This window comes from Podarcis raffonei, chromosome 5, assembly GCF_027172205.1.
Source record: "Podarcis raffonei isolate rPodRaf1 chromosome 5, rPodRaf1.pri, whole genome shotgun sequence".
NCBI lineage: Eukaryota > Metazoa > Chordata > Lepidosauria > Squamata > Lacertidae > Podarcis > Podarcis raffonei.
In genome coordinates this window covers 66,263,199-66,287,316 of record NC_070606.1, presented here as the reverse complement: position 1 = coordinate 66,287,316, position 24,118 = coordinate 66,263,199, and the positions used below count along the sequence as shown (strand labels likewise).

General features: G+C 37.8%; 1 protein-coding gene across 6 annotated transcripts in view; it reads left to right on the top strand.

The window, feature by feature from the left end:
- FARP2 (FERM, ARH/RhoGEF and pleckstrin domain protein 2) overlaps positions 1-24,118 on the top strand; it is a 64,422-nt gene that overhangs the window by 7,912 nt on the left and 32,392 nt on the right. For all 6 annotated transcript variants that reach the window (XM_053389913.1, XM_053389912.1, XM_053389910.1 and 3 more), the window contains 10 exons: positions 10,725-10,829; positions 12,738-12,780; positions 14,012-14,090; positions 15,549-15,646; positions 16,413-16,527; positions 19,785-19,932; positions 20,619-20,714; positions 21,768-21,931; positions 22,106-22,174; positions 23,097-23,154. In XM_053389913.1, coding sequence (XP_053245888.1) covers positions 10,725-10,829; positions 12,738-12,780; positions 14,012-14,090; positions 15,549-15,646; positions 16,413-16,527; positions 19,785-19,932; positions 20,619-20,714; positions 21,768-21,931; positions 22,106-22,174; positions 23,097-23,154 — 975 coding nt within the window. The remainder of the gene's footprint in view (positions 1-10,724; positions 10,830-12,737; positions 12,781-14,011; positions 14,091-15,548; positions 15,647-16,412; positions 16,528-19,784; positions 19,933-20,618; positions 20,715-21,767; positions 21,932-22,105; positions 22,175-23,096; positions 23,155-24,118) is intronic.

The following is a 24,118-nucleotide window of genomic DNA, read 5'->3' as shown; positions in this document are numbered from 1 at the left end:
CTGCTTTTACTAATTCACATTTAAGTACTTTCATTTTTTAGTTGTAATAAATGTCCAGACCTCATAAGAACATAGTTGAGATCATGAAGGATCAACATAGGAAATGTTTATTGGGACTATTTGACAAATTAAGGAATGCAGTACAATATTAGATCATCACTCCCTGAACTTCAGAGCATGGGAAGTCACCCAGAGATATATAATTTGGCATGATTGTTCAGCTTTTTTGATTGTATGATAATTTGGAATGTTTTAATGTGGTTTTTATTGGATTGTTAAAATGGAAAATTTAATCATTTTTTTAAAAAAGAACATAGATGAGATCAGTGCTTTTTTTCTGGGGGGGATGCATACCCCTAAACATTTTGTGAATCTAAGTTTGGCTTCATTGAGGGACAGTATTTCAATATTAGTAGGAAAATGAGAGTACCCCTAAACATTTTTTTTTTTTAGAAAAAAGCACTGGTTGAGATTAACAGTTTCTGTACTCAGTTGACATTGACACTATCTCAGAAAAGATGCTGCTACCACTGCCCCTTAAGAGCCTACTGGCAGTAGAGACCTTGGTGTCAGCCTTTGTCACTTGCTAGTCTGTAACACAGTAGTTCCTTGTTCTAATTATTTGCATTTACCCAGAATTTACACATAGTCCTTGGAAGTGTCATGGAGATGGTCAGATTATGAGGAAACAGGGGAGGAATTCAGGGAGTTCAAGCTGGATAACCCTGGGGAGGGTCCTGGCAGGATAGGGGAGGTGAACCCCAAAATGTGTCTGAGCCCAAGCAGAGGCCGGTAATCAAGGGACTGGAGAGCTGCATCCAGGGGAGGGACCAAGTGGTCTGGCAGAGGAGCTTTATGCCCCTGTGACACCAGGACCTCTAGTCAGATCCCTCTTGCTGTGGAGTCAGCCCCGGCACTGTCTCCTTCAAGGGAGGAGGCAACTGATGCTGAGCCAGCACCAAATCCTACCTCCATCCCTACTGGTGAGGCACTGTTGTTGACATACTCTGTAAGCCCAACCTATTGAAGAAGTGCCTGTTTGCTTGCCCCATCCCAGGACTTGGCTGGTCATCATGCTAAGTACTATACCCTCAATGTCCTTCAACAGGAAGATGCAGGGTACGTGTCTTGGTTTATACTTAGCCGTGTTTCTATACCTTTTATGCATCTATTGTACCTTCTAACCCGCACCTTGCCTTTTTACCATTCTGATTTATTGATTAAATAGCTCATCAGAAACTGAACTAAGAGTTCAAGTTATTCATCAAGCAGTGAAGGTCAGGACAAGAATCTTCTTTTCCCCCCTGAAAATAAGAATACATTGATATACAATGTAAAATTGCACAAGAAAATGTTTGTTAAACTTTATTACCTTGTTTTGCTTCTCAAAATGTTCAAAAAGTTCTCAAAAAGCGTGTACTGCTTTTCCTCACCAGCTATTTCTGTCTCCATGCCATGTCATCAGTGTTCTAAGATAATTCTTACCGTGCATAAGTCAAGGACTTGCCATCCCATTTCCTTTAGCAATCCTAGTGAGAACACCTTGGGGAAAGTCTATGCACATAGGTTTAGCATGAAAATATGCAAAATAGTTTCACACACACTCCACCTTCTTGGAGTTCTGTACTTCCCAATTTTTTATGTACGGGTGTACTTTTTGTAGTTGTTTCATTGTCTGCCTGGTAATGGATTATAGCGCTGCTGAAATAGTAATTCCACATTACTGAAAATTATGAAGAGCTATATGAGTTTGTCATAGCACTAAAATAAATTCACAACTTCTGTGCTATATTAAGGATTATATAAATAATCCTCAAAAGTTCCAGGATTATATTTGTCCTTGCTTTCTATTATTTTTATCCTGCTGTTTAGCCTAATAGCATCACTGTGACTTATAACTGAATAAAACAACATCAAAATGTCACAGCATCATAAAAAAGGGATCAGTGTTGTTGGGATCTACCAGTTTGGTCTGTGAACAGCAGATATGAGCAGGGCTACAATTTGAAGCTGATAATTTCACTTTAATGAGTTTACTGTGAAAAGGGAATAGAAGAATAAGCAATTGCTCTTTAAAATGAAATGTTTAACTTAATAGCTGCTGTTGGAACTGCTGAGTGGAAACATCATCTTATATCCATCTGTCATGTTTGATGACTTGTTTGATGACTTGAATTCCTGAGTAAACTGGAGTATCCAGGTGGTTCATATGTATTTGTATGTATGTATTTTTTTCTCATGAGATTTTAATGGGTCTGTAGCATGTTCTTGGATTACATGTAAATGTGTGAGTGACACTGTCTTCAGATTTTAAAGCTTATCAGAAAAGCTTGAAGAAACTGAGACAGTAAAGCACTTAGCATCATGTCTTGTGTGCTGGTCCCGTTTTAAACATTTTCTGAGAGTTTCTAGCATAGCTTGCAAGGCTAAGATGGATTGTTTAAATAAGGCTGCTGATGTATTCCAGTGTGGTGTAGTGGTTAAGAGCGGTAGACTTGTAATCTGGGGAACTGGGTTCGCGTCTCTGCTCCTCCACATGCAGCTGCTGGGTGACCTTGGGCTAGTCACACTTCTTTGAAGTCTCTCAGCCCCACTCACCTCACAGAGTGTTTGTTGTGGGGGAGGAAGGGAAAGGAGAATGTTAGCCCCTTTGAGACTCCTTCAGGTAGTGATAAAGCGGGATATCAAATCCAAACTCTTCTTCTTCTTCCTGTGGACATGTTTACCTGCTATTAAAATGGTATCAAACTACAGTGTTTTGTGGGCAGTGGCCTCTTCAGTCTTCTGTGTGAAAAGCCAGGAATAGCCAGATGAAGGTTTTATATCATTGTATCTACTGTAGTGTGTTGTAATTTTGATGGCAGAAGCTGAAATCCAGAGAAGTACTTTGGGTTTACCCAGGGGTCTCTGCATGTCCAGTGGAATTCCTGACTTCCCCCCCTTTGTACAACTGAACCTAAGTCATATCATTACTCTCTAATAGTGACCCTAAAGTGACCTCTAATAGTGCTTGTAGAGCTAACACAACCTGGAAATATTTATTACTTCAAATGCTAGTGGAAATCATTTTTGTGATTGAATGAATAAAGCTTATTCTGTATCACAAACTGCTTATCAAACTCCCTTCAGTTTCAGAGGAGATTTTGTAGGGGGATGCTGTTGAGGAAACATGTTTCTTGGTCATGCAAAACTAGTCATATAGTTTTCTGTGCTTAGGTGACTGGAAACAGTGTTCCTCGTTCTTGTCACAATTATTCTTCAGTCATATTGATGACCTCAGTTTGTCAGGAAGAATACTAAAATAATTATTAAAATATTTAAAAGAGCAAATGAAGATTGTTTTTGACTGAATTCTGTGCAGAATGTCCAGCTTATGTATAGTCATGCTTCTTAACTTGGAGAAGGAAAATGTGTTCATGTCCTTACAGTTTTGCTATACTTCTGACTTAATCTTGCTTGTTATGTTTCATTGAAGATGAAATAAAATAAAATAAAAAATAAAGAACAACCACTAATTCAATTACATTTTGCTTCAGTTTTTTAATGACTGAAAAGGGATTGTATCTGACTAAAATCATGTGAGTAGAGCTGCTTTAATCATCTTAATATGAGAGTCAGATACAAATCAGAGCTTTTAGAGGGTCACAGAACTTCCTAATTATCAGTGCATCATGAAATGCATTTACCTACTACATTTATATTGTTTCTTTTGTTATTGTGTTAAATATTTTTGTATTTTTATACTGAGATCCTCAGATGAAGGTTGGTATATAAATTCAATAAATAAATAAAATACCACTTTTCTGCAAGTGCACTCAAAATAGTATGTAATTCAAAATAGTGGCATACAATCTTATAGATATGAAAGAAAAAGAAATGAGAGAAAGGAAAAATGTTCATGTACCAATCTTGCATAGTGTTACATACTTGTTTTAATGGCCAGGTGGAATGGCTAGTAAGTGAGATTGAGAACATTCATTACCTTCCTGCCCAGAACAATAAATACAATGATTTGGTCTGACTGTAAAATAAGAACATAATAAGAGCCTGCTGGATCAAGTCAGTGGCCCATTTTGTCCAGCATCCTGTTCTCTCGCTGATTGATCAGATGCCTGTTGGAAAACAGGCCCGAGGGCCCGAGAACAAGAGCACTCTCCCCTTCTGTGGTTTCCAGCAACTAGTATTCAGAATCATGACTGTGTCTGACTGTGGAAGCAGAGCATAGCCATCATAGCTAGGAGCCACTGAATTCCATGGTTTAACTATGTGGTATGTAAAGAAGTACTTTCTGTCCTGAATCTTCCAGCATTCAGCTTCATTGGATGTCAGTGAGTTCTAGTGTTACGGGAAAGGGAGAAATTTTCTTTTCCATCCACTTTCTCCATGTATACACTTCTATCACATCATTTCTTACTTGCCTTTTCTCTAAATTAAAAAGCCCCAATGATGCAACCTTTCCTCTTAGGGTGTTGCTTCATCTCCTTTATAATCTCTCCATCCCATGTAATCTGGGGAATAGCTGCTGACGGAAACTGTTCTAGGAGAGTTTTGACTGTGTGTATGTGTGTGTTTTCTAGCATTCAGAATTTATTTGGCATCAAAATCCCAACCCTATAATGAAATTGATTGTTGGAAGAGTCATGAAATGTCAAGGCTAACTTCTCTCTAACACTACTGTAAGATCTTAGGAAGGCACTGTACAATCCAGCTTTTGTGTAAAAGTACTTAATAGAAACTCCTGCTGTGTTCTAGTGTGATTGAAATTGGTAGAAACCTTCTACTTCCATTTTAGTAAAATTTGCTTACAATGATAGTGTATAAATGAAAATGTATTTTGAAATATACCACTTATATACTAGACAGAAATGACATAATTAATATAAAGGTAAAGGGACCCCTGACCATTAGGTCCAGTTGTGACCGACTCTGGGGTTGTGGCGCTCATCTCGCTTTACTGGCCAAGGGAGCCGGCATACAGCTTCTGGGTCATGTGGCCAGCGTGACTAAGCTGCTTCTGGGGAACCAGAGCAGCGCACGGAAATGCCGTTTACCTTCCCACCGGAGCAGTACCTATTTATCTACTTGCACTTTTGACGTGCTTTTGAACTGCTAGGTTGGCAGGAGCTGGGACAGAGCAACAGGAGCTCACCCTTTCCCGGGGATTCGAACCGCCGACCTTCTGATCGGCAAGTCCTACAGCACCATCCGTGTCCCTTTTATAATTAATATACAGTTAATTAAAAAGGCAAGTGATGGAAGATAACCCGTTCAAGATGTTCAAAGTTTGGCTTGAATGTGATCAGTTAGTTCATACTGAATTCTCATTCGCAAGCCCTACATTGCATTCCTCTAGTATTAGAGCGATAACAGATAACAGTTGTTGATATATTTGGGTCAGTGCTTAAGAATGCAAACTGTGCTTGGAATGCATTTGGAAAAGTCTTAAAGATCTTCATATGTTTAGTACTAGATACCGGTTAATGTACATGAGCATGTTGTCATTACACATGTGTCTGTTATTCTGTATGATTTAACAGTTAAGCCCTTGCCATTACTTCAGAAGGCACTCCATTATGGATATATTGCTTTCCTGTTGCCTGAATTCCATCCACTCCTTATTCTGACTAATGAGTGAATTGCTGCATGAAATTGACTAGAGTAGAATGTTAAAAATAATGTAGCTTCTGAAGACTCTTCAGATTGGACTTAAAAGACAGGAGGCTGTGTGTGGGAAGCTGAAAAGAGACCCCAGAATTAAGAGAGTTAGGAGATCTGATTTAAGAATGAATTGAGTCAGGAATAGTTTGCAATAAAGAAAGGCAACAACATCATGGAGGAAGAGCCAAGGAGAAACAAGCTATTGCAAGATCTAAGGTAGGGCCTACATAGAGTCCTTTTTTCTGGGGGGGCCACAGGGGTACACATACCCCTAAACATTTTGTGAATCTAAGTTTGGCCTCATTGAGGTGCAGTATTTCAATATGAGTAGGAAAATGAGAGTACCCCTAAACATTTTTTTAGAAAAAAAGCACTGCCTACATATAAGGGCATATAGGGTCTACGGACAGGAAGAAATCCGGCTGTTAGCAGCTTTGGAGTCTGTATGTTTGTGTTCTGGGGGCCCAAGGAAGTAACACAGCCAGAGAGGATGTGTTTGAATTCATATAGATTTGAATTAATTAATTTTCACCAGTCTATATCTTAAAGATAAAGCATATCTTTAACAACTGTAGGTTGATTATTTGTTATCTGAAAGATGGAAACTGCTCTCATGAGGGTGTACCATGAGAGTGTATAGTAAAAATGAAATGCACAGGTGGATAAAGAAAAAAAACCTGCCCTAACAAACCTTCTATTCTAATGATTTTGGAGAGCTTGAAATTTAAAAGAACATCTTGTTTCTTCTTACTTAGTTGAAAGTAAAATTTATGGAATGTTAAGGGTGGTACTATCATAATGTTGTAACCATACAATTGTGGCACTATGAATAAACCTTGGCAACATAGGTTTCGGATATTACTATTGAAATATTTATGACCTAATAAATGTTTTGGAATTTTGCATTGTCAAGACTGCATAGTACAGAATGTACAGAATTTTGCTTTGTGTAGCTTGAATGCAAGTAGATGTGACATTAATCCAGGAGTAACAAATCCATGGCCATGTATATGGCCCCCAAACTTTTTTGACACTTCTCAAGACCCCCCAAATTCATTTGTTTAATTTTATATTTCTTTATTGACTGCTCCTGTGGGTCCCCCACTGTAATGTCATGGTGTTAATTGTGGTTTTTTGGGTGCTTTTGCCCTAAAGTCATTGTCAGCAGAAGCAAGGCTGCATGCCTATCACTATTTTTTTCAGCAGTGCTTCTGCAGGGTTCAAAAAACTTCATTTGAAGTGCTTCATGTTTGTTTTTAATTTGGCTGCTTCTGATTATAGTTGGAAAATAGTGCATCTCTTTGGAGCAGTGTACAACAGCTGAGACATCTCTCGCGAAGCTAAAGCAGCAGAATTCAAAACACAGTACAGTAGTTATAAATAACTTCAGCAACTTAAAATACATATACGCACACACACTTTACATATATTTCATAAGCATGTCGTCATGCTATAGTTTGACTGGCCTCGGACAGGTGGCACTGCAAGCTACAGTGATGAGCTGTTGGGCCATTGAGTGAGTGGCCGAGGAAAGGAGAAGGGATCCAGAGGCTATATATTCAGGTCCAGGTGATGCAGGTCCTGCTGATGTGAGGAGGAAAGTAGTGGATTGAGATGCAGGGTAGCGGGCCAGGTGAAGCAAGGAGGAGGGATCCAGATGATGCGGTAGTTAGCTGGTTCAGACAAGCCATGGAGAAGTCTGAGCTAGTGGAAGGGGGGGGGGGAGGCTGGCAGGGTTATTGAGTAAAGATTCTAGGGTGTTTGAATGAATACTCAGATCCTTGTGTGTGTGTGTGTGTGTGTGTCTGTATACACATGCACAACACACATACACTGTCACACATGTATGCGTATACCTATATATATCTAGGTAGAGATAAGCATTTGGCATTTTTAGTAACAGCACAAAAACCACAGTTCTATAGAACATGTTATGTCAGTCACTTCTCTCCTAGCTTAGGCTTATGAAATCTATTTAAAATATATATTCTGCAGCAGGGGTGGAGAAACTTTGTTGGTTGGTGAGCTAGGTATCTTTGGCTGATGGGTGGGGCCACCCATCTGTAAATCGTCTGATGTCATGATGATATCCAGTGACTGATAGGTGGGTGGGCATGCATGGGGGTGGGACAAAATAGCACCCAGTAGGATTGAATCCTCTGCTCACCAATTGATCAGCAAATGATTCAGAACTGCTGGTTGCAAAGGGTATGCTTTGCCCCCAGCAGGATTGAATTGCACTCCCAGTCCATCAGCTGACATCACTCGTTAATGCCAGCTGATTGACAGGTGGGTGTAGGTTGGGGGAAATGGACTTGTGTGCCAACCTGGACCCCTTGTGGGCCAGAGTTCCCCACCCTTGTTCTACTGTAAAAAGTGGTCTGTAGAGGCAGCTTCTAACAATATCATAACACTTTAAAAATAAAATTGAATGGCTGTTTATATTTGAAGAAAATTCCCCCCCCCCTAAACACTGAAGATACTTCAAATAGTCCAAAAAGCTGTCAGTATTCATTTTCACATTTGCACTATCATCTTTTATATTAGAGAGTTGCACATTTTTTCAGTTGACTATTAAAGGATGTGTCTTGCTCATTGTGAAACTATTGATCAAATCACGAAGGCAAGAGCTAGGAAAAATTACTGAAAATTATGTTGTGCATTACGTAATTGTTGATACATGGCCTGTCTAGGAGTCTGCAGTGATGAAGGAAAGAAGGGATTAGGACTATGGCATCAAATATACCATGCTGGGGCAGGTGAAGGTTGGAGTTCTTGCCTCCGCTCTTGCCAAAATATACTGTCTTCTGCCCAGGCACTTACACTCCCCGCCCCCCAGCTATTGGGTACCAGTTGCTCAGTTTTCTCCCCCACCCCTTTACTCTTTTATTGTGACCACAGGCTATAGCCACATGATCAGAGAAAAGATAGTCACACTGGTGATCAAATATGTGGTGATCTTGGGGTGCTGTTCTGGACTAAGGTTTCACAGGAGTCTGACCAGGTGCTGTTCCTGGGTTTTTAGGTATCTCAGGCATTTTGTTATTGTGGTGTTGAAATGCCAGGCTTTCTTCCAAACATATTGTTCTTGTTAGCAGAATGTTCTCTTCAAAGCTAAAGATTCATTCCTCACTCACACAACTTACAATCATTTCATTTTCCATTTAGAGTATTAAAGACTGATATACATGAAGCAAAAGATGCAATATTGTAGAAGTGTAAAAGCAGTATATAAATAAATATTTAATGTTTACTAAGAGTTGGGATAGACATCATGGTGCCCATCAGATGATGTTGCAGTTATGTTGGCTGCAGGAGTTGCCGGAAGGTGTACAAGGGACTCCACTTTGGTTTGGTTAGGGTTTACTCCTTAGTGGAGGAAATTGCAGGTTTTAGCATCAGATCAGCCACAGGTTGTAGTGACATCCAAAGCCAGAAAAACTATGGGCAATCGTAAAAATGGTTTTCTGAACCAAGCAAACTTCAAACGATAATTTCTGAAGATGCTTTGTTTCGCTAACTATAGTTAAGATTAACCATGGTTTAACATTTGTACAACATGTTAAACTGGTTAAGTGAAAACTGAAGCAAAATAATCTGATGATTTTGTGGCTATGCTGGAAGAATAGAGTATGGGGATTATGGAATCCTGAGATTTGACCAGCTCACACAGGTAAACCATAGCTTAGTGTTGTGTTCAAGCAAGGTCATTACGTGTGCTAGAGCAGGGACGTCCTACTCCCAATAGACTGCGATCTACTCACAGTATAAAAATCTGGCAGTGAGCTACCCATTGTCTTTTGATGGATCAATGTTGTTGAGCCTTTTTTTTTTTTTAAGGGAGCAAATGAATGAATGGAACTGAATGAATGAATGGAACTGAATGAGCATTGCGATATACACAGAACATAATAAAAAGTTGATTATATAAAACACACAGCTGAGGGTCCTGAATCTGCAGTCAAATAGTGGACCTTAATCTGATGGTCCACTTTTTTTGCTAGGAAGCAAAAGTTGCTGAGCTTTTTTTTTGGAAAGGCAAAGTTGTTCAGCTTTTCTTAGGAAGAGTGGTTGAGCTTTTTTTAAATTCTTTTTTATTTATTTATTTTGGGGGGAAGGAGATCCCTGAGGGACCAGCGATCTACCAGGAACACCCCACAATCTACCAGTAGATTGAGATCTACCTCTTGGACGTGCCTGTGCTAGAGGATCATGGAATCAGTTTTAATCAAGTGATGGCTTTAAAGTTTCGTATTGGATTTAATGAGTTTCTAATATATCTTTGGGCGATTATCTCAGACTCACCCCTGAAAAAGTATCCATCTTTGAGAAAGTTACAAAATATTCCCATGTTCCTTAGTTTAACTGAGCTGAACACGTTTTTCACTCCAGTTAACAGCCATTGAAATTTTGAAAGGAACCGCTTCTCTATAGCACTCAGAAACATCTCCACAAGGGAGCACAGTCTTTGACTGACTTTTAGCTTGTTTCAAAACAAAGCATTGAATTCAAAGAGGGATTGGATTGAAGGTGGATGATAGGACCAAGGTCTTAAGATATTGACTTAAGAGAGATCTTTCTTCTGTATATGGTCAGAATCTAGTATATATTTTCTCCAAGATGATCTAAAAACTTTAAAACAGCCTGAGGTGAGAAACCTCTTCCCTGGAACTGGATAATGAGTGAGATCCACACTCATTTACTCTGACTTTGACTAATTGGATATTGCCCAGTCTTTTTGATATGTATTCATTTTTGTTCATGTAATGTTTCTCAGCTTGCCTTTAAGACTTTACAGAACAGTGTATCTATTAATAGGCTGTGTATTTTTATATGGCATGAAAATTTTAACAGTTGTGGTTCATTTTTTTGAATGCAGGCCACATGGAAGTGGCAAAGAAAGAAGAATTCTAATGCATTGTGTTGATATATGTGCAGAAGTAGCATTAAATTGGCATGAACTATTTTTATCTTTTTGTTTCCAGGTTAAGCTTTGAAACCAACTTTAGCCATTACTTTTCAAGTAAACTCAACTTTACATTTTCATTTTATTTTAAATTTTCCAGTCAAAATGTTATGGCCAGAAACTGCTGACAGAAGTATTTAATCGGTTGAATTTGGTTGAATCGGACTACTTTGGAATTGAATTCCAGAACATGCAGTCATATTGGGTATGTAATATGTTTTTATCTGAATATAAACACCTGTAAATAGATGTGTTTTCAGCTTTGTTTTTAAAGGAAGACATTTGGTAGTTCTACTCTGGTTAAATTTGCACAAAAATTCCTTTAATGTAGGAGAAAGAGGATTATATTACAGGTAAGCAAAGCTGCACCATAGTGATGCAGCTGCAGTTGTTTCAAATAATAACCCTACACAGTTTTGTTGAATGCCATTTTTTGGTCCTTCCATTTTTAAAACAAGCACTACCTACTTTGCTTATTATGGAGCTCTCTTAATTTGAGTGTTTAGTTCCTTTTCAATGAATTTTATTAGTTTTTGCTATGATTCAAAAAGAACGGTGTTTCAAGAAAAGACACCAAACCACTTGATTAGCATTTTTAGAGTTGAAATGAAGTGCTGTATAAATTGGAATCTCGTTTCTACTGAGTAGCATTTGTACTGTATCTTTTGACATAGAATGAAGATGTTGTGCTACAAGGGATAAAAGTAAAACGTAGATCAAACGAAGCTGTTTAGGAAGTCCATGACTGGGATCAAGTAATATAAGTAATGAAACAGGCCTGACAATACCTATGACACAAATGGCATAAGGCTTGATGTGAAGTCAACTAGACATGTGCTGGAGTGCACCATTGCACATGTTGTGTGTCGGTGAAGTTGCATGGACTACAGTGGCTATCCCGATCCATATACTGCCATAATTGGTGAAAGGCACTGCTAGCCACAGAGTTCACTTGGACCTCTAATGACAAAGGTTTATCTAAACTACATACCTGATTGTTCAGAGGGAGTGCAGTATCTTCAGGATGTAAGAACCTACCCACAGAGCCTCTTTCTCACCAGGTTTCAAACTCAGTTTGTTGGCCCTTATCCAGTCCACCACTGCATTCAGGCATAGGTCCAGGACTTGCACAGCCTTCCGTAATCATGATGTTAAGGAGCAGTAGTAGATGTAGATGTTAAATAGCACTGGGGACCAAATTGTGCCTTGCAGAATCACATAACACAAGTGCAGGAGGCCATAGAACAGTGTTGTCCCACTGTTACACTCTGAACTCACCCACACAGGTAGGAACAGTGCTACTGTAATACATTGCCTCCTATACTGATCCTGAACAGTTGATGTAGGAACATATGGTCAGTGGGATCAAAAACCACTGAGAGATCAAGTAATCGTAACAGTATTGCATTTTTGCCGTCCCTCTTCTGAGGGTGACAAAGACTGATTCAGTCATGAAACCAGGCCTGAACCCAGATTGAATTGAATCTAGACATTCAGTGTACTCAAACAACACTTGCCTGATGTACTTCATTTGATGGCAGAATTTGCATATTTAGATGTAGAGTTCTATCTAGACCTTTTGCAAAAAAACTGTTTTTTTCCTCAGTGGATAAAAAAAATCTTTGACGTTATTTTTGAAGTTTCCATGAATAAATGCATTCATATACTTGAAAGGAATTTCAAGTCATTCATTCTAATCTTTGCCCTCTAGCTTTATTATCTTGGGCAGATTTCATTCAGTCTCCTCACTGAAACCTCTAGAAAGAGTTGCCATGAGTTTCTTGGGCAAGGGACTCTGTTGCACAAGCATTAGTGTAAATGAATTTTCCTGTGATCCTTCCAAAAGGTGCTCTGCCATAACTAGAACTCAGTGCTTTTCCTTCATTCGCTTCAGGAAACTTTTTTCCTTCTGCTACCTTTTCCACTATATTTTTCACTGTCTATGTATAGACATTTTGAGGTTTATTCCTTTAGCTAAAACATTTGTTTAACTGAAATGGGGGTGTAGCGAAGTATTGGTTTACAGGTGCTAGAATTATTTTAGCTGTGTGGTTTTATTTACTGCTGCAGTGTTTGCTTAATTATTCACCTAAGCCCTTTTTTCCTTGTTCAGATTTGGCTTGAGCCTATGAAACCTATAATTAAACAAATACGAAGTAAGTATATATACTATTTCTATTAGTGTTTCTTTCTAGAATTCTAGCAACTTTTTGGTGCTATTCTTAACATGGCCACATTTGGAAGATTAAGGCAGGATATCTATGAGCTGTGTGCACCCACATGCAGCCCCTTTGCTGCCTCTTTGTGCAAGCAGTGAAACCATCCAGGAAGCCAGAGTTAACTGTAGCTTCCTGTTAAGTCTGAACTGAGAACTATGGTTCATGTCTCCCAATAAGCCAGGATTTCGGAGCATACTTTTAACTGTGTAAGGTGCATGCAGCTCATGCCTATGCTACTTTATTAAGCCGGAATTTGATTGCCTGACTTTCGGCATCCTGGTACCCTCCAGAAGTTTTGGGCTACAGCTCTCATCATTCCCAGTTATCGTGGTCAATGGTGAAGATGATAGGAATTTTCGTCCAAGACATATGAAGGACACTATGTTGGGGAAGACCGTTCTAGAGATTTGAAGCAAATGAAGATAATCTGTTTTGCATGACACACAAGTTCACTTAATCAATGGAACTGGAGAACATTCATATGGAAAACACAAAGTTTTTTTAAAGGAACTTTACAAAATTACATTCCCACTGGCTCATCAATTCAAATGCTTTGTTTTTAGAAGGTTTTGTTAATTAGTTTCATCCTGCTTTTCTGTTTCAATAATAAAATGACTTATATCAAAAATAAAAATACAACAAAAGTAAACAAAACATTTTAAAATGCTTTAATTATCAGAGAATGCGCCTGTTCCACTGTTCCACAGATCAACATTTATTTTCTGGCTGCAATTTCCTTAGAATTTGGATCACCTCAGGAGCTTCATGAGATCCTATTTCAGTTTTTGATTATGCCAACTTCCCACATTCATTCAGTCCATTTTACTGTTCTTTGATGTTCTTGTATTATTTTGGCTCCCAGTTTCGCCATAATCCCTTTCCTTCCACCATTTAGTAGTTTTCAACAGCTACCTACCACTGGAACTTTAGCTAGCATAGGTTCCTCTCCTGTATTTCAGATCACTTGCTTAGGGTGTATATTACAACCATGTTTCAGAATTATGTTGGTATACTTCAGAGTTATTGTATTTAAATTAAAATGTTCATGATCCATTCAGTAAATACCTAATTCCTATTACCTCACTTTTGAGAGTTGGCAATTGGTATTCAAATTCAGTGTTTCAACTATAAAGGTAAAAGTTAATAGAATTCATTGGTTTTATTTTAGGACCAAAGAATGCATTGCTTCGTCTAGCAGTAAAGTTCTTTCCTCCTGACCCTGGTCAGCTGCAAGAGGAGTATACCAGGTAAACAATGTGGCACTATAATTTACAATGGAAATAGGAAAGAAGGATTAATGAATTATCTTTAAACTCAAAAGACCTGTGAATTCACTGCCAGAGTTGGTATGTGTGTGTAAAATGACAGTTTTACCTGATCTAATCAAGTGGCAGTGATGCTGCTTCAGCTGTGTGCAAAGAGGATATACTTGCCCAGGATGTGTTCAAAATATCCATGTTTAAAAATTGTTGCAAGAGATAAAGAACTTGTTTGGCTGCTTGGTGCAGTGGTTTCAGGCTGTTATCCTGACCTGTGCATATTTACATGGGAGTAAAGCCCATTAAACACAACAGGACTACTTCCGAATAAACATTTATAAGATTACACTGGTATGGTAGTTTACAAATACTAGGACTGGTTCTTCAGGGTAGCAAGTCGTATTTCTGTTTCTTGCCTTTGGATGTTATGAATTTCAGGATTGTTTATCTGATATTTCTCATTCTGTTCCCAACTGCTGTGCCATTTGGTTGTGTTCTCTTGTGTGCATGCTTTGAGTTGAAAGTACCTATAAATGGTGTCTCCTATGTTCTTAACTGAGTCTCATTGAAGTCTTCCTCTTGCAGATCTACTCACCTCCAGCCCTTTCATACCTGTTTTCCTGCTGAATTGTGCCATTTGTGCTTCCTATATTGTTTACTTCAGCCCACCTACATACCTTTCCATCAGTGATTCTGTGCTTGTCAGTTTTTCTATTCAGCTGTGATTTTTGAGTTTCTGCTAAAACTACTTGCTGCTGTTTTCTGTTGTTTGCACTCCTCCTTTCCTAAATGACTGCCATTGATGGCTGCAGGGTATACTGGATATGTTGCTATGTTTGAAAAGGTATCTGTTTCATGGTTTCTCCTAAGTCATAGGAAATGGGTAAGGATGCATGTTCTATCATGCTCTGTGGAGGATTGTACTTGAAGAAATAATAGCATCACAAAATTATTAAAATAGACTTTGAAAAACTTAAATATGTTGCTTAACTAGAAAGCTTTTGGGGGGCGGGGTTCTTCAGGACATGAGTCAGTCACAGGGAAGCTAGTAGGTAGAGAGGGTTGTGACGGTAGCAAGAGCTATAGCTGAACCTCACACTTGAACATGTCTTAGCCACATTTGATACAAAGCCTGCCAGTCTTAGAGGTAGTGCAGTTGTATGTTGCTTGGTGACAGCATATATCTTGGCTAGCAACAGCTGGTGATCTGATGTGGTAGTAGTAAATGGCTGTCACTAAGCAGGTTGGCGGTATGAGGGGGGAGGAGACAATGCTATATTACTACTCTTAGTTATCACTCAGACATTGTCTTCAATGTCAGCATTGTGCATATATGCAGCTACTTACTGGCCTGTAGCACTCCTGCATGGGCCATTTTTCATTTCCTGCTGCTAAACAACTAGTAAAATGGACAAAATATGATGCTATTGATTTCCCCCCCTTTAGGTATCTATTTGCATTGCAAATCAAGAGAGATCTAGCTGAGGAACGCCTTACCTGCAACGACAATACAGCAGCACTCCTCATCTCTCACCTTCTGCAGTGTTAGTATCTAATGTCACTTATATATTGAGCACACAGATGCAAAGAATCCATTCAGCTTCTCTACAGGTTCCTTCATCAGTAATTATTTTGCTTCTTTGTCATCCAGCAGTTACAACAGCTTCCCTGGTTAGTTTCTTGCTTCTGTTATAGTTGCTTCCAGAAGCCATTTTTGATTAACACAATTGATTTGCACTTGTGTTGCTCATTAAATGCAAGCATCTACTTGGACTTTCTTGGGCTCTTTTGAATCTGATATAAATACCATTTACAAAGAGGGGGGAAACATAGGAGGCATACATTCTGTTTCAATATCTGTTATCATGCTTTCAGTAAGTCTTCATACATTCTGAATAATGTTCCCCTTTTCTGTCTTATCAGCTTGCTTTTATAAGTTTAGTTTTTTTAAAAAAAGTTAAATGTGCCTATGTTGAATCTCCTTGGGAACTTAACTACTCAAACATATGTTGATTCTGCTAGCACAGGAACATTGAATTTTCCCTTTTCCCGACACCCCTCCCCTCATGAAACAGATCCATCTATTAAGTCCATTTTGTGAATCTGGTGGGTGCCAGTCATCAGGATGAACATTTGAAAACTTTATAAAGGGGTACCAAATCTCGTCATTTGCATCCCATATATACTATTGAGAACCAATGGTTATTGTAAGATGAAGATACCTTCAAGGATCCATTTGCTAACTTTATGGAACAATTGCAATAGTGAAGCAATATTTCCTTTCAAATATATTTTTCTCTTCTATCACAGCTGAGTTAGGAGATTTTGATGAATCTGGGGACCGAGAGCATCTTAAAAACAACCGGTACTTTCCAAACCAAGAAAGACTGCAAGGAAAAATACTTGAATTTCACAGGAAGCACGTGTAAGTGTAAATGAATGTTTAATTTCTGGTATTCAGCATAGCACTATTTGTTGCTGTTATTGATAACAAAATAAGCTTGTCTATATCTCTCATTAACCATAAGTTATTTCACCTATACCTTCATAGTAATGCTAGAAGGAGAATTTAGTTGTGTTGGCTAGGTGACCTGTTGGTCCTAAAAGCAAGAAAAGTCTGTGGCATGAAATTTGACTCTTATAATTTACTTGCAGAGTGGTATAATATGCCCAAATTTGAGAAGAATCCATTGACAAATGTCAGGACTACAAATCTTTAAAAATGTTGCTTTTAGAGGTTCCACATTTCTGACCATGTTCATGCTCAGTGCAAACAAACATCTTAAATTCTTTCTTTTGATTGCTTAGACAGTGACAAAGTCAAGGAAAAGACAGAAGACTTCGCCTCACTTTTTTTTTGAAAACCTTGTTTCTAAGTTCTATTTTTAAAAAGTAATGTAAATGCGAGGTTGTCCAATACATACTCCACGGGGCTTTTGAGTACAGAAACAGAAAGGGGAAGTGCTAGCAAATCAGAATATGCTTGATTGGCAGGTAGACTTTCCAGAGTGGAGTCTTGTCCCAAAGGTGAAATATATCTCACTCCACTGAGTAGGTTTGCAGCAGAAGTTGTAAGTTCAGACTATAAGCTGGGCAGCTTTCCCTCAAAGTAGGAGTTTGGTGTTGGTCCATTGATTTTCAGTGGGTCTACTCGGAGAATGACTTAGATGGATAGAATCGTTACATTTATTTAATACTCTTCCTTATTGTACAGTATAGTCTATTAGATGTGTGACTCTGAAACTGACCACATAATCATTTAATCTGCTCTTTTATTACAAGCTTTCTTGAATAGAAATGAAATTTAAGAAGAACCGATTTCATGGGGTTTAAGCATAATGTTTTCCTCTATGTTTTCTCCTTTAATAGGATATCATTTTGAATCAAGATGGTGGAATAAACCTTTCAAAATAGCACTGATTTTAAACACATATTTCAAAACTGCACTGATTTTTTTGTTTCTTAGAATTCCCAAACAATGGGTATGAGGCTGCTACATTATCATAATGGTCATTGAAAACAAACCCTAATCCAATTATCAGTGCAATTTAATGTATTTTGTTCTCTGTGCTTAACATAAAATATATTTTATTGTGGACACAGCACAGCAAAATTCTCTGTGTAAACAGGAGACTTCCAACTTCATGTTCCTCTTATAGTGCTAATGCAAAGGTTGAGCAATCAGCAGGTGTGTGGTGTTCTCTGTGTGTTGATTCTTTCCTACAAACTGGATATTAAATCCCCCACAAGGCTAGGTTTCAAAACCATAAATGAGTCCTAACTAAGGGGAAAGTAACCCAGTGATACAGCATTTGCAACATATAATTAGTGTACATGTGAGGGGTTAACTATGTAAGGTAGTTAACCCACCCCTTCTACCAATTCTCTAAAAGTGTTCTTTAATCCATCACTATTTCACCTGCCATTGGCAAGTATATGATTGGAACTATGTTTTTCAAACTTGCTTGGGCCTTATGAATGCCAATGTAGTAATTATACTTTGTTCACTTATGCAGTTTACAAATTAATGTAAAGTTATCCAAGTTAAAAGCAGCAGAATTGGCCAATTAACAATGCCTAATGGACTTTTCAAAGTACTGTACAGTATCTTACCACATTTATGTCAGTTTGACCCTAATTTATTGTTGAATATTGCAATAACGTTTAAATATTTATTGTCCATGCAAGGGCAGAACTTTTTTAAAAAAAACAAACAAAAAATCCTAGAAGCAACTGCAGGAATATATTTATTGTTGAGAAAATTCTGCAAATTGGCTGTTCACTGGTTGTAGGATGGCTAAGCGGATTGATCTGCTTAGCAGATAACAAAATTAGACCAGATTGTTTTCAGGCCAGTCTGTGAGGCTTAGTCGACTGAAAACATCTGAAGATAATTACTCACTGTGCTTTACCCTTGTAAACATTTGCTTGCATAGGGTAAATCACTTGGCATAATTAATGGTTTTTCAAACTTCAGAAATAAAGTATCTTCTGTAGGTGGAAAAGGTTATTTAAGAACGTTGATCAGTTTTTTTAGGCAAACATTTATTCAGGGAATTCATCTGGTCACTAGAATAGCATAGAAATGTTGACCATTTTAATCTGTAATAAATATCTCTATAATCTGTGTGCATGAGCCTGTGGCTTACATGCCCCCTTCTCCACTTTTGTGTGATGGAGGAGATACAGGGAGTAGAAGGCAACAAGCAATCTGTAACAGCCGTGACTGTTGATCCCCAAACAGGCAGAGGAACCACAGCTTGGGAGGACTGTTTGCATTTTCAGGACTTCTACTACCCAAGGTGTTAGTGAATTGACCTAGCATGTTGCAGAGGGTCCTAACACCACTTGCACACAACTGTGGCACATCCACACCATACATTTAAAACACAATCAGTGCACATTTAAAGCATATCATGTCCCCCAAAGAATCCTGGGAATCAAAGTTTGTTAAAGGTGCTGGGAATTGTAGCTATGTGAGGGGGAAACTACAGTCCCCAGGATTCTTTGGATGAAATCATGCACTTTGAATGTGTGTTAGATATTCTTTAAATTCATAACGGGGATCTGCCCTTGTACTAGGATAATACAGTCATTCTCATTCAGAAGGCAGACTTAAGCGCAACTGTTAAGGATTGACACCTATCAACTGCAGATAATGGGTGGGTGTGAGAACCACCAGGAGCCAGTTGTCTATATACAAAAACACAGTCAACGGATGCTATTGTAATGCATCTGTCTTGAACATTGCAAAGCTGTTTGGTACAATTGGGCTTGCCTGCTTACTGACTTGCTCTCATGTTTTCAAACAAAGAGAGATTAGATGTTGGCATATCTTTTACAAAATTATGGAATACGTAGCATTTTGCATTTAAAATTATGAAATACAGGGCATATTAAGGATACACTTGTTTTAAAGAATAATTAAATGTCTCTGAGTTTGATTATGACTTCAACTAGATTGCCATTTGTTCTTCCATTTGTAACATATTTTTATGCTAGTTGGTTTTTCTCTTTTGGTCTGGCACAGTAAACCTGAATAACTCTGAAGCTTAGTGACTGCTTACTAATATGGATATGATCTCATTAAACTTGTTGAACTATATTGGAGTCTTTTTCCTGTTTCATATCTTTGGATAGTATTATAAGTAATTAATAATATTTTCAATCTTGCTAACACAGGGGCCAAACTCCAGCTGAATCAGATTTCCAGGTGCTTGAAATAGCTCGCAAGTTGGAGATGTATGGCATGAGATTTCATCTGGCATCTGACCGTGAGGGAACAAAAATTAATTTGGCTGTATCAAACATGGGTGTACTGGTATTCCAGGTAGGAAAGCAGTATTTAACGTGAGAAACTTTTTGTAGTTATGCAGACAGAAGACTTTAAACCCAGAGGATAGACCCATATGCCTGCATGTAGAGCATGTAGCAATTGATTCTGAATGAATGGCTACCACATCCTTACTACAACAGTCTTTGCAGTCCCAATAGACAATGTGATGTTTGCAGATGCCTTTGTGGCAGCAGCACTCTTCATCAAACCCAGATGGGATTAGTAGGGCACCATTGCAGCAGCTTCTTCTTTGAGACTAATGGGAGCGTTTGTAATACTGCCTTCATTACGCTGGCTTGGGCTGATGGGAGTTGTAGTCCAAATGTAGTAGTAGTTGTAATAAATCTGTTACCACCTTTCACCAGCAGGTCCCAGGGTGGGTTACAACAATTTAACTTTCAGAATTAAAAACAGTTAAAACAGGTTGCAATCACAGGAATAGTGTGGATCCTGAAAAGACCTATCTCAAATGTCAAAGGCCAGAGTAGCAAGGTCAGGGAGGGCTGCTTTCAGGACTAGAGGTTATTTTAACAGTCTTGTTGTTTTAAACTATCAGTTATCTGATCCAGACGATATGATTTAGATAGAAAAAAGGTTTGACAGTATAAGTCTATAACTTATGTTCTGTTTAAATCCTGTGTATAATATACCTCAGTTATTTTATATTGAATTGAACACAGGGTAATACAAAAATCAATACTTTCAACTGGTCCAAAGTCCGAAAAATAAGCTTCAAAAGAAAACGATTCCTTATCAAGCTTCATCCAGAAGTTCATGTAAGTACTTCCATTATAATGTCACTTCTACAGTTTCAAGCATGACTTAAATATGAAATAACATTCATACAGTATTCAGTACTGTTAATGCCTGAAAACAAGGTTCATAGGTAATAGCACTATGATAAAAGCATGTTAGTAAAACCCGTATTCCATTAAAGTCTGAATTCTGACTTGTCTTTCAAAGGAGCCCATGTGGGCATCTGAGGGGGGGGGAAGTTTAAAAGGGGTCTTTACACTTGTAAAAGTTGGGAACCACTGCTCTATAGCATGTTCTCGAGACCTACATTTAACCATGATATTAAAAAATATGCCCCTGGACCCTAGACTATGTATTTTGTCTATTTTTGAGAAAGGTGATGAGGATCTTATATGTAAACAGTTAATTGTATAATTTGTAGCCACTTGATTAGTTATTACACAGGGCTGGAAAGATGCTTCATGATGTACCCTAGATAACTGGTTCAAGAAAGTTAATGTTCATTGCCATCTCAGAAAAAAATGATGGGATATTTAAGCCATTGAGAGTGATGTTGATCCTTCTGATTTCACCTCTGGAGGTTATTTATGGAGGGAGGTTATTGGGTTGTTCTTGTTTTTATTTTGATTATGTATTCTGTGTTTTTATATTGTGACATCCTGTGAACTGCCCTGAGACCTGCGGGTATAGGAATTACTATTATTATTGACATCCCAGTCACATGGGTTGCAAATCCCTTTGAAATAAGATTTTATGGGGTGGCTTCTATAGACAGGCAAGACCTTTTTCTTTATTCCCGTTTCCTTCATTGTACAATGTAAGTTGTGTTTTTCTACCCCATTTACAATTTTATAATCAAATCCATTATATTCACTCCTGATTTTTTCTTTTTCTTTTGACTTTATTATCAAAAGCTCCTTGTCTTGAATATCTATTATTTGTTGTTATTTGTTGTTTTTCTCTTCACTTCTATCATCTATTTTTGTTGAATAAAGTTTTATTAAATATTTTCTCATTGTAACCTTAAATGAGCAGAGGTAGCATGATAAAGTCCCATTGTGTTTCATTTCTAGGGTCCATATCAAGACACTCTGGAGTTTCTTTTGGGAAGTAGAGATGAGTGCAAGAACTTCTGGAAAATATGTGTTGAATATCACACTTTCTTCAGGCTGTTTGATCAGCCAAAACCAAAGTCAAAAGCAGTCTTTTTCAGCAGAGGGTCATCTTTCAGATACAGGTATGATATAACCCAGTTCATTTTGATCCAGGAAAATGGAACCAAGAAAAACTTTGGAAGTAATTCCTTTTAAATTAAAGGTTTAGGATCTTTATTTCTTGAGTACAAGAAGCCCAGAATTTTATGTACTTTCCTGGATATTTTTTTGTAACATTCACATTTATTTCTTCACAGTGGGCGTACACAGAAACAATTGGTGGATTATGTTAAAGAAAGTGGGTTGAAAAAAATCCCATATGAAAGGTAACAAGCTCTTTTATATAAGTAAAGAGTCTTTAATGTTCTTATTTTGTATCTTCCTTAGTCTAGTCTACAATAATGAAAGTCCTTTTTTCCTAGCGATTGTAAACTGTTAAAGTATTATTATTTTCTTGAGTTTTGTCAGCTTCAGAATTTGACATTTTTATATTCCAAATTTAATTAATTAAAATGCTTAGATACTTGACATTGGGAATTATGTTGAGTAGGAAGGAGCTATAATTGACAAACCATTTAACATGTTTCAAATTCAGAAAAGTGATTTGATTGAATGGCATGAATATATGTTGGCTTAAACTTCACTTTTGCTTCACATAGTGCCAACTGGAGACATGTAGTCTTTTTTTGTTTCAATGTTGTAAACCATCTTGCATTTGTTCATTGTTATACTTACCGGATGGTATCCAGAGCTTTCCTTCTGCTGACAAAAAGCATCCGTCAGCAGAACAGGGAGGGAGATGATTTCTTCTTCTTCCATGCTGCAGCCCCCTGCGCACCCCAAAATTGGCTATTGAGAGTCTGGAGAGGTGTACCAGATCTTGAACATCTGGACCACATGAATAAACATTTTAAGCATTTTTTGAATGTTAAAAATGTGTCCTATCCCAGATTTGTATTTTAGATATTTGTGTTGAAACTTACAGAATATGGAAATACATTTTTGCAGCTTTCCTCTCTCTTTAGTTAAAATTATAATTTGCAGTCACTGTGTCTAACAGATACAATTATCCATGAATGACAAAATTCTGAGGCTCATTGATTTATTACTATTGATCTTTATCACACCTAACAGCCTTATGAAGTAGGTTATGCTTCAGGAATAGCTTCTTACTGAAGGCCCCATGTTTGCTTTCTGTGTATAGCTAATGAAGTGATCAGGGTATCACAGCATATTCTTTCTTTACAGGAGGCATAGTAAAACTAGAATGTCTGCTCACACCTTGCATGCTGATACACCCAAACAGGTTAGTCTTGATATTAACCTGTTTTGAATTATCAGAAAGATTATGAAACTCAGCCTTTTCATTCTAAAGCATGAATGACGTCCGCATTTAAAATTATATATATTTTCAATCATTGCTCTGTTCAGCCTTGTCCAATTCTGGTAGTAATGTTAAATATGTGTGTACTGCTGAATCAACTTCAGAGTTTTTCAGCTTGTACAGGAAAACGATTTTTCCTAAGTGTTTGCCTAGGGAATTTTTAGCTTTTTTCTTTTGAATGGCAGAGCTCCATGCCATATCACAAACTGCATATAAAACCTACTTGCAAAGGAAATTTGCTACATGGAATATATATGGGTGGGTGGGGGGTGCTGTTCTAAAAGCATGAATCTTATTTTGGGCTCATGGAACAGTGCAGTTCTTTGGATCCAGATCAATATTTGGTCCTAAATAAATCATATATCTTTATCAGCCAGGAGGTGTAGTTCATTATCGATATGATTTACCAGTGTATAGAAAATAAATCTCCTTACTGTTGCAATAACAAAAACTTTTCTATAGATGCCATTTCAGAGTGTCAAGATTTCATGCATAATTACTGGTACAGTTAACACAGTCATATAATGAATCAACTTTCTCTGGTCCCAAATCCAGAATTCTAATCCATCATAGTGCTCTCATGTAGACCTTAGGAGGAAGAGTTATCTGTAAGAATCCCAGGGCCAGTTTTCTCCATTCATCTACTCCGAACATTATATCTGGAAAACATCATTAGTCATACTATGAAGAGTTCATTCATCCTCAATTTCATATAATAAAGATACATCACCTCACAATAATTCCCTCTGCCATTTTATAAAGACCAAACAGGGCCACTTCTACATAAAAGAATAAAGGAATGAATGCAAAACAGACATGAAAAATCTAGAGAAACCAGTGAGTGATCAATACAATCTGCCTATGCCTAATAGTCACATACTACATG